Consider the following 11,137-nt stretch of genomic DNA (forward strand, 5'->3'; position numbering starts at 1 on the left):
GTCATCGTCGTCGTCTGGCGTCGTCCGAAGACACATCGGTTTTCGCACTCTAACTTTAGTTTAAGTGAATGGATCTCTATGAAATTTTACCACAAGGTTCAATACCACAAAAGGAAGGTTGGGATTGATTTTGGGGGTTATGGTACCAACAGTAAAGGAATTAGGGGCCAAAAAGGGGCCAAAAATAAGCATTTTTAGCTCACCTGGCCCAAAGGGCCAAGTGAGCTTTTCTCATCACTTGGCGTCCGTCGTCCGTCGTCCTGCGTCCGTCGTCCGTAAACTTTTACAAAAATCTTCTCCTCTGAAACTACTGGGCCAAATTTGACCAAACTTGTCCACAATCATCAATAGGGTATCTAGTTTAAAAAATGTGTCCGGTGACCCGGCCAACTAACCAAGATGGCCGCCATGGCTAAAAATAGAACATAGGGGTAAAATGTAGATTTTGGCTTATATCTCTGAAACCAAAGCATTTAGAGCAAATCTGACATGGGGTAAAATTGTTTATCAGGTCAAGATCTATCTGCCCTGAAATTTTCAGATGAATATGAAAACCCGTTGTTGGGTTGCTGCCCCTGAATTGGTAATTTTAAGGAAATTTTGCCGTTTTTGGTTATTGTCTTGAATATTATTATAGAAAGAGATAAACTGTAAACAGCAATAATGTTCAGCAAAGTAAGATCTACAAATAAGTCAACATGACCAAAATGGTCAGTTGACCCCTTAAGGAGTTATTGCCCTTTATAGTCAATTTTTAACCATTTTTCGTAAATTTTTGTAATCTTTTACAAAAATCTTCTCCTCTGAAACTACTAAGACAAATTTAACCAAACTTGTCCCCAATCATCATTAGGGTATCTAGTTTAAAAAATGTGTCCGATGACCCGCCCGCGAACCAAGATGGCCGACATGGCTAAAAAATAGTTCATAGGGTAAAATGCAGTTTTTGGCTCATATCTCTGAAACCAAAGCATTTAGAGCAAATCTGACAAGAATAAAATTGTTCATTAGGTCAAGATCTATCTGCCCTGAAATTTTCAGACCAATCAGGCAACACGTTGTTGGGTTGATGCCCCTGAATTGGTAATTTTAGGAAAATTTTGCAGCTTTTGGTTATTATCTTGAATATTATTATAGATAGAGATAAACTGTAAACAGCAATAATGTACAGCAAAGTAAGATCTACAAATAAGTCAACATGACCAAAATTGTCAATTGACTCCTTAAGGAGTTATTGCCCTTTATAGTCAATTTTTAGCTCACCTGGCCCAAAGGGCCAAGTGAGCTTTTCTCATCACTTGGCGTCCGTCGTCCGTCGTCCTGCGTCCGTCGCCCGTCGTCCGTAAACTTTTACAAAAATCTTCTCCTCTGAAACTACTGGGCCAAATTTGACCAAACTTGTCCACAATCATCAATAGGGTATCTAGTTTAAAAAATGTGTCCGGTGGCCCGGCCAACTAACCAAGATGGCCGCCATGGCTAAAAATAGAACATAGGGGTAAAATGTAGATTTTGGCTTATATCTCTGAAACCAAAGCATTTAGAGCAAATCTGACATGGGGTAAAATTGTTTATCAGGTCAAGATCTATCTGCCCTGAAATTTTCAGATGAATCTGAAAACCCGTTGTTGGGTTGCTGCCCCTGAATTGGTAATTTTAAGGAAATTTTGCCGTTTTTATACGACCGCAAAAAAATTTTTGTGGTCGTATATTGGTATGACGTTGGCGTCGTCGTCGTCGTCGTCGTCGTCGTCGTCGTCGTCGTCGTCGTCCGGCGTCGTCGTCCGAATACACATTAGTTTTCGCACTCTAACTTTAGTTTAAGTGAATGGATCTCAATGAAATTTTACCATAAGGTTCAATACCACAAAAGGAAGGTGGGGATTGATTTTGGGGGTTATGGTACTAACAGTTAAGGAATTAGGGGCCAAAAGGGGCCAAAAATAAGCATTTTTGTAACTTCCAGACATAACTTGTGTGTAAGTGTATGGATCTCTCTGACATTGTAACACAAGGTTCCATATCACAAAGGGAATGCTGGGATTGATTTTGGGGGTAATTGCCTCCAAATTTTAGGAATTAGGGGCCAAAAAGGGGCAAAAAACAAGCATTTTTCTAGTTTCATGACAATAACTTGTTTGTAAGTGTATGGATCTTTATGAAATTGTACTACAAGGTTCCATATCACAAAGGGAATACTGGGATTGATTTTTGGGGTAATTTCCTCCAAATTTTAGGAATTAGGGGCCAAAAAGGGGCAAAAACAAGCATTTTTCTAGTTTCATGACAATAACTTGTTTGTAAGTGTATGGATCTTTATGAAATTGTACTACAAGGTTCCATATCACAAAGGGAAGGCTGGGATTGATTTTGGGGGTTTTCCCTCAAAATTTTAGTAATTAGGGGCCATAAAAGGGCAAAAAAAACATGCATTTTTCTAGTTTCAGGACAATAACTTGTGTGTAAGTGTATGGATCTTTATGAAATTGTACTGCAAGGTTCCATATCACAAAGGGAAAGCTGGAATTGAGTTTGGGGGTAATTGCCCTAAACGTTTAGGAATTTGGGGCCAAAAAGGGGCCAAAAAACAAGCATTTTTCTAGTTTCCAGACAATAACTTGTGTTCAAGTGTATGAATCTCTCTGAAATTGTACTGCAAGGTACCTTACCACAAAGGGAAAGCTGGGATTGAGTTTGGGGGTGATGAATCATAAGGGGGTTCAAAAAATTGGGGGGGGATTTTTTTTTTCCTTTTTTTTCTTTAACATTTTCCATTTTAAATTGGTTATTTCTGATTTATATATAAAAGCAAATAATAATGATATGGTTTGAATAGGCATACATGTGAACCTCCCGACGGGAGTACAATAATCCCGTTTTCAGGGGTCTCCTCCCGACCTCCCGTTGAAGAGGAAAAAATCCCGTGTATGAAATTTTTCATGAATGAAAAATTTCTGACCAACATATCATCTCAGGCATCTGGTGTAACTGACATTACCTGAAGTTATATTTTACCTGTAAATCAATAAACATGCATAATTATATGGTTTCACTTGTCAGCTTGGGTGTCAAACATACTGGTAATCAACGATTTTTACCTCAGGCTAACTGCCGTTGTGTAACAAAAACTGTGTATTTATTGGGTTACTTCCCTTGATTTATCCTGTTTTAAGTTACTTTCCTTTTAATAATGAAAATTTTTAAAAGAATATAAATAAAATATAAATTGAACAAATAATCATAAAAGGATGGTTATTAAATGATTTTAAATGTCTTAAGACAAATAAAAAAATAATAATTTGAAAATTATTTGAGGATTCTATACTTCCTTTCAAGGCTTAAATTGAAATTTATATAATAACTATGACCCTAATTTTACAGATAGAATGATTTTCTGAGTTTGCAAATAAAAACTATTTGCAAGAGAAAAAATAAAAACTATTTGCAGATAGCTAAACAAATGTTCTGGTTGCAATGATTGTTTTATCGAATATGAAGTAAAAAAATTAAAGAACATACTGGAAAAAAACAATGTTAGATTGAACATGTAGAATATAAAGATGGAGAAACTTTATAAGTACAAGGGTACTATAAACATGATAAATTGGATGGAAAGTTGAAGAAAACACACTTTAAAAGACCATTTTTACAGCACACGGTTACATTTACAACAAAATTTCTGTCGATTAAAAACCTCCTGATCTGAGTCCTAATCTCCTGACCAAAATTTCCCAATCTCCTGATCTGAGTTTCACAGTCCATCACATGTATGAATAGGTAAATTGAAAATTTTTAAGTTCTTAGACCACTTTCATTCTGTGTCAGAAACCTATGCTGTGTCAAATATTTAATTACAATCCAAATTCAGTGCTGTATCAAGCTTGAATGTTGTGTCCATACTTGCCCCAACTGTTCAGGGTTCGACCTCTGCGGTCGTATCAAGCTGCGCCCCAGCGGAGCATTTTATTGGTTATTGTCTTGAATATTATTATAGAAAGAGATAAACTGTAAACAGCAATAATGTTCAGCAAAGTAAGATCTACAAATAAGTCAACATGACCAAAATGGTCAGATGACCCCTTAAGGAGTTATTGCCCTTTATAGTCAATTTTTAACCATTTTTCGTAAATTTTTGTAATCTTTTACAAAAATCTTCTCCTCTGAAACTGCTTAGACAAATTTAACCAAACTTGTCCACAATCATCATTAGGGTATCTAGTTTAAAAAATGTGTCCGATGACCCGCCCGCGAACCAAGATGGCCGACATGGCTAAAAAATAGTTCATAGGGTAAAATGCAGTTTTTGGCTCATATCTCTGAAACCAAAGCATTTAGAGCAAATCTGACAAGAATAAAATTGTTCATTAGGTCAAGATCTATCTGCCCTGAAATTTTCAGACCAATCAGGCAACAAGTTGTTGGGTTGATGCCCCTGAATTGGTAATTTTAGGAAAATTTTGCAGCTTTTGGTTATTATCTTGAATATTATTATAGATAGAGATAAACTGTAAACAGCAATAATGTACAGCAAAGTAAGATCTACAAATAAGTCAACATGACCAAAATTGTCAATTGACCCCTTAAGGAGTTATTGCCCTTTATAGTCAATTTTTTATAATTTTCATAAATTTTTGTAAATTTTTACAAAATATTTTCCACTGTAACTACTGGGCCAAGATCATTATAGATAGAGATAATTGTAAGCAGCAAGAATGTTCAGTAAAGTAAGATCTACAAACACATCACCATCACCAAAACACAATTTTGTCATGAATCCATCTGTGTCCTTTGTTTAATATGCACATAGACCAAGGTGAGCGACACAGGCTCTTTAGAGCCTCTAGTTGTAACTTCCAGACATAACTTGTGTGTTAGTGTATGGATCTCTCTGACATTGTACCACAAGGTTCCATATCACAAAAGGAATGCTGGGATTGGTTTTGGGGGTAATTGCCTCAAAATTTTAGGAATTAGGGGCCAAAAAAGGGGCAAAAAACAAGCATTTTTCTAGTTTCATGACAATAACTTGTGTGTAAGTGTATGGATCTTTCTGAAATTGTACTACAAGGTTCCATATCACAAAGGGAAAGCTGGAATTGAGTTTGGGGGTAATTGCCGAAACGTTTAGGAATTGGGGGCCAAAAAGGGGCAAAAAAATAAGCATTTTTCTAGTTTCCAGACAATAACTTGTGTTCAAGTGTATGGATCTCTCTGAAATTGTACTGCAATGTACCATACCACAAAGGGAATGCTGGGATTGATGATGGGGGTAATTGCCTCAATATTTTAGGAATTAGGGGCCAAAAAGGGGCAAAAAACAAGCATTTTTCTAGTTTCAGGACAATAACTTGTGTTTAAGTGTATGGATCATTCTGAAATTGTACTACAAGGTTCCATATCACAAAGGGAAGGCTGGGTTTGAGTTTGGGGGTAATTGCCCTAAACGTTCAGGAATTTGGGGCCAAAAAGGGGCCAAAAAACACATTTTCTTAGTTTCCAGACAATAACTTGTGTTCAAGTGTATGGATCTCTCTGAAATTGTACTGCAAGGTACCATACCACAAAGGGAAGGCTGGGATTAAGTTTGGGGGTGATGAATCATAAGGGGGTTCAAAAAATTGGGGGGGGGGATTTTTTTTTTTTTTCCTTTTTTTCTTTTTTTCCTTTTTTTTTTCTTTTAAAATTTTCCATTTTAAGTTGGTTATTTCTGATTTATATTTAAAAGCAAATAATAATGATATGGTAGGAGATACACACCAAACAGGATGTGTAAATTATTATATAATAAGTATTGTGCAATAGCAAGAAATTTTCAATTGCACAGTATTGCACAATAGCAAGAAATCTTCAATTGCACAGTATTGCGCAATAGCAAGAAATCTTCAATTGCACAGTATTGCGCAATAGCAAGAAATATCAAATAGCACAATATTGCGCAATAGCAAGAAATTGTCAATTGTACAGTATTGCACAATAGCAAGAAATATTTAATTGCACAGTATTGTGCAAAAGAAGATACTTCGTATAAATTGCTTATTTCTTGACCAATTTCAATGGGGTTTTATTCTTTAAATTTTGGGGTTCTTTAATATGCTGAATCTAACCGTGTATTCAGTTTTTTGATTTTGGGCCCCGTTTTTAAATTGGTCCACATTGAGGTCCAAAGGGTCCAAAATTAAACTTTGTTTGATTTCATCAAAAATTGAATTATTGGGGTTCTTTGATATGCCGAATCTAACCGTGTATTTAGATTCTTAATTTTTGGTTCCGTTTTCAAATTGGTCTACATTAATGTCCAAAGGGTCCAAAATTAAACTTAGTTTGATTTTAACAAAAATTGAATTCTTAGGGTTCTTTGATATGCTGAATCTAAACATGTATTTAGATTTTTGATTATGGGCCCAGTTTTCAAGTTGGTCCAAATCGGGGTCCAAAATTAAACTTTGTTTGATTTCAACAAAAAGTGAATATATGGGGTTCTTTGATATGCTGAATCTAACCATGTATTTAGATTTTTGATTTTTGGGCCCCGTTATCAACTTTGTCCACATTGAGGTCAAAAGGGTCCAAAATTAAACTTTGTTTGATTTCATCAAAAATTGAATTCTTGGGGTTCTTTGATATGCTGAATCTAACCATGTATTTAGATTTTGGATATTGGACCATAATAGGTGAATGTCCAATTTAAAATTTTTAAGTTCTTAGACCACATTCATTCTGTGTCAGAAACCTATGCTGTGTCAAATATTTAATCACAATCCAAATGCAAAGCTGTATCAAGCTTGAATGTTGTATCCATACTTGCCCCAACTGTTCAGGGTTCGACCTCTGCGGTCGTATCAAGCTGCGCCCTGTGGAGCATTTTATTAAAATTGGAGTTATCTTCCTTTGTCCATGATTATAGTTGAATCAACTACAATCAATGCTTTATACAATGCAATGTTTAATTTTGACTTCCACTGATAAAACACAGATCAAGTTGAATTTGGGTAGTGTCACTTTTACCATTATTGAGTTATGCCCCTTTATAAATCGAAAGATTGCAAAATTTTTAGTTTCCATTCTGTAACTTAAGTTTGCCCCAACCAAACATTATGAAACCTATACACAATATTCATTACCACAAAACTAAGATCAAGTACAATTTTTTTGTTTCCATTCTCAACTTTAAAGTTTGCCTCAACCAAATATTATGAAACTTATACACAATGCTTATTACTACATAATACAGATTAAGTACGAAATTTGGTGGCAACACTTTTACCATTCTTGAGTTATGTCCCTTTATAAACATAAAAATTGCTGAATTTTTCGTTTCCGTTCTCTCACTTTAGTTTGTCTCAACCAAATGTTATAAAACTTATACACAACTGTTCTAAAGTTATGTGTGTTTACAAATAGAAAAATTGGTGAATTTTTAGTTTCTGTTCTCTTCTTAAGTTAGCCTCAACCAAATGTTATGAGACTTACACACAATGCTTATTACCACAAAACTCAGATCAAGTTCAAATTTGGGTAGCGTCACTTTTACTGTTCTTCAGTTATGTCCCTTTATAACTATATGATATGCAGGCGGGGGCATCATCTGTGTCCACATGTGGACACTATCCACATTTATTTACATTATAAGTAATTTCATATCAGTTTTGTTACATGTCAATCTGCATAAAGTAATGCTACCAATCCATATAAAAACCAACAAGGGGTACCATATGGACCAACAGGTCAGTATAAGATTATGGTTTTGTCCCTTTTATTAAAATACAAGTATGACTTATGATTAAATTAAAAAAAAGAACACCAACAATATCTTAAGTACACTAAAATATGTAACGTAAATTTCTGACAATAAATCAATTTTTTATCTCTCAGAAAGTTCACCAAGTAAAGTGTAGTTACAGCTGTTACGGCTCAATCAGGGTGTTTCCTCTTACGATATATAAACTCCTCTGAATTTCCTCAATGCACTATTAATCTTACCATGTTAAATAATCAATGTACCATTATTGCTATAAAATTACTGCATAATAATACATCATATGTGCACAAAAATGTCATCAATTTCTGTATTAAGGAATAATTTAAAATTTGGTCTGCAATTTTATTTTGTTTAGGTGTCAATGTACGTGATTTTCAGATCTGCTGGCCATTCACCTCATCTTTAAAGTGATTAGGTGTATACTTTGCACAACATTGACTGCAACTTTAAGTTAACATTTTTTACTTTAGATTATGCTCATTGTAGTTAATAAATATTCCATTTTCAAATGCTATGATATTTTAACATTTGATGAAAATTTATAGTAATATTAATATTGTTTTTTTTTGTTTTTTTTCAGAATTCAGGAAGATCAGCCAATCATGTCTTTCACATTAAATGAATCAGGACGATTAGCTCTGTTAAATGTAGCAACCCAGGTATGTACTCATTCTACAGGGTTACTGGAAAATTTGACGAAACTGTTCACTCTTCATATGCTGTCAAGGTTAAGGGTTATTTTGATAATTGATGCAGGAAAATTTAATCCACTTAATATTTTAAGATTTAAATTAAAAGGTGCTATTAGAAATATAGTTATATAGGCTGTGTGCCGTGTATTATGTGCATCTTAACTCTGAATTTCACAGTTTTAAGATTGTGAAGTTTGTCATAACATTTAATTTCAAAAGTTCATTGTAATCATAATTTTTATTCATGTATATATATTTTTTACCACCATGAAGTTTCATAAATATTTTCAAATTCAAACTGTTGATAAACATTTCATTTAAATTTAAAATTGTCATTTTCTCTCTTAATTGTATTCTAAAAACTGAAGAAAAGTAATTGTTTCCAATGATTGTATTTTATACGTGAACTTTTTGTTGCTATTTAATTTTAAGGATTTTTTTATCTGGATATAAATATCTTTTAAGCTTTTCAGAGTAGAGGTAAATTGTTTCCGTTTTCAAGTGGGTTTTTTTTTGCATGACTGTAATATTTTGAATTTGAGAAAGAGTAAAAAAAATGTTACAATTTTACAAACCATTACTCCAGTTTCAACTTTGACAAATTGAATATTATTGTGTTTAATAACAGTGTATATATATGTATTGTAAATGAAGAATTCATATTTCGATAAGAAAATTGTGTCATTAAAATGGCAAGATTTGTAAGAATCTGACAATATTTTGAACAAAGAACAGTATTGAATTTAATCATAAATTTTTATGATTTCTGTATAAATATGAGATAAAGTTAAAATCTAAAAATAAGTATTTTTATAGTATTAATTTTTGTTTTGTTATACGGCTTCTTATTATAAGTAAATAAATGTCATTTACGGTATGAAGGTCTGGGTGGGGTTTACAGAATAGAGAACAATAGGCAAAAGGTGGAGAATAAAGGGCAAAAAAAAAAGAATGAGAAAAATAGGCTGAAAAAAATAAAGATGAGAAAATATTGGGTGTTAAAATATAAAGAATAGATAATAATGAGCAAAAAAGATAAAGGACAGAGAGAAATGATCTAAAATATTGAAGAATAAAGAAATGAGGGATCCCCCTCCAAACCCTCAGGTATATATATTTAGTGTTATTCCATTAAAACATACAGTGTACACAGGGAAGGCACTTTGAAAATGGGATAACCATCTGTAGAGGCACTTTTAGAATTTTCCTTACAATTAAACTGTACAAAAACACCCACCAAGGGTTGAAATTTCAAAATGCCTTCCCTTGGTCCAATGCATGTTTTTATGGAACAGTACTTATATATTTTTAGCATGTTTAGTGCATTCTTTCTAAATAATCTTAGATCACAGCATATTTATGATATTTTTTAGCAGTTCCTGAAGTTGAATGTTATAATGCCGTTTTGAAAAGAAGCTTTTTAATTTTAGGGTGTTCATTTATGGGATATTAAGGATAAACTTTTATTAAGAAAATTCCAAGGAGTGACACAAGGATTTTATACAATACATTCCTGCTTTGGAGGATTAAATCAAGATTTCGTAGCTAGTGGAAGTGAAGGTAAGTGGGTAATTTTGTAGTAACATAACTGTCATGAGCTCAACAGGTTAATGAGTTCAGTGTCTTGTTCTGTACAGACCCAAATCAGTATTTGCGGCTTTAAAAGAAAATCACATAATTTAGGAGTAAAAGTTAAAAACTAAATGACTTCTGTGGATCATCTGTCCAGGAAATATTATTAGATCGTCACTCCAGAACCAAAGTTTAAACATAGGCAATTGAAGAATATGAATAAAATTGAAAATTATAAAGATTTACAAGTTTATAACTGTTCTGATTAAAAAGCAACTTTAGAGGTTTTTTTTACTCCTGTATATTAAATAAATATAGATTGCAATTGAACGTGTAAGAAATTCAAATGTAGAATTTCAGAAAGTTCTTTATACTTATACAATATTTGGGCAGTGTCCGAAAAATAATAATTGTATGTGGCTTAGAAACTAGAGAAGATTGTAAGATTTACCAAGTCCTACTGTTGGTGTCGAGTACAAAACGGTGGATATTTTCCGATATGATAAAAAATTAGTATTATACAGCAGTAATAAAAGGTTACAATAATATCCATTTAAGATTTAACACAAAAATAAAACTTATTTTCTATCTCTGAATGAACACTTAATTGTGACACTTTGCCACTATATTTAGGAAATAAAAACGATAGGAACTGTTCAATCTGCAGTATAAAAGATGTTTATCGTGTAATTTGAACCTATATAAATTGCATTTGTGTTTTTCAGATCATAAAGTTTACATTTGGCATTTAAGACGTGAAATGCCTATATCTGCATTAGAAGGACATTCACGAACTGTTAATTGTGTTCATTGGAATTCTAAACTTCCAGGAATGCTAGCTAGTGCTTCAGATGATGGAACTGTAAGGATATGGGGACCTATGGATAAACTTAAAACCAGTGAGTAATAATGGGCTACAAAAACTTACAAAAAACAAAATATGCAAAGGAATTCATTAAGAATACATTGAATATGTCACTTTGTCCATTGAAATGTCAAATGGTGGAAGTTCCCATAAGTGGTATATATATTACCAGAATCTGACTTGGTGAAAACACAATATTTTCCAGACTGTAACTAAAAACAAATCTTGACCCACCATCCCTATAATTTT

General features: G+C 33.2%; 2 protein-coding genes across 13 annotated transcripts in view; both read left to right on the forward strand.

Annotated features, from left to right (window-relative positions):
- Positions 1 to 11,137, forward strand: part of LOC127699106 (uncharacterized) — a 197,993-nt gene that overhangs the window by 59,618 nt on the left and 127,238 nt on the right. Inside the window, exons 16-17 of one of the 12 annotated variants that reach the window (XR_007981073.1) lie at positions 97 to 2,336; positions 2,499 to 6,580. The exons of 5 other annotated variants lie outside the window; for them this stretch is intronic. The gene's annotated coding sequence lies outside the window, so the exon portion shown is untranslated. Of the gene's footprint in view, positions 1 to 96; positions 6,581 to 11,137 lie in introns of those variants that run through there. 6 more of the 12 variants (XR_007981074.1, XR_007981075.1, XR_007981082.1 and 3 more) reach the window with 6 other exon arrangements.
- LOC127699123 (WD repeat-containing protein 26-like) overlaps positions 1 to 11,137 on the forward strand; it is a 33,067-nt gene that overhangs the window by 18,558 nt on the left and 3,372 nt on the right. Inside the window, exons 11-13 of the mRNA XM_052202865.1 lie at positions 8,340 to 8,418; positions 9,882 to 10,011; positions 10,749 to 10,922. Of these exons, the coding sequence (XP_052058825.1) occupies positions 8,340 to 8,418; positions 9,882 to 10,011; positions 10,749 to 10,922 (383 nt within the window). The remainder of the gene's footprint in view (positions 1 to 8,339; positions 8,419 to 9,881; positions 10,012 to 10,748; positions 10,923 to 11,137) is intronic.

Source organism: Mytilus californianus, unplaced genomic scaffold (assembly GCF_021869535.1).
Source record: "Mytilus californianus isolate M0D057914Y unplaced genomic scaffold, xbMytCali1.0.p SCAF_4, whole genome shotgun sequence".
Classification (NCBI taxonomy): domain Eukaryota; kingdom Metazoa; phylum Mollusca; class Bivalvia; order Mytilida; family Mytilidae; genus Mytilus; species Mytilus californianus.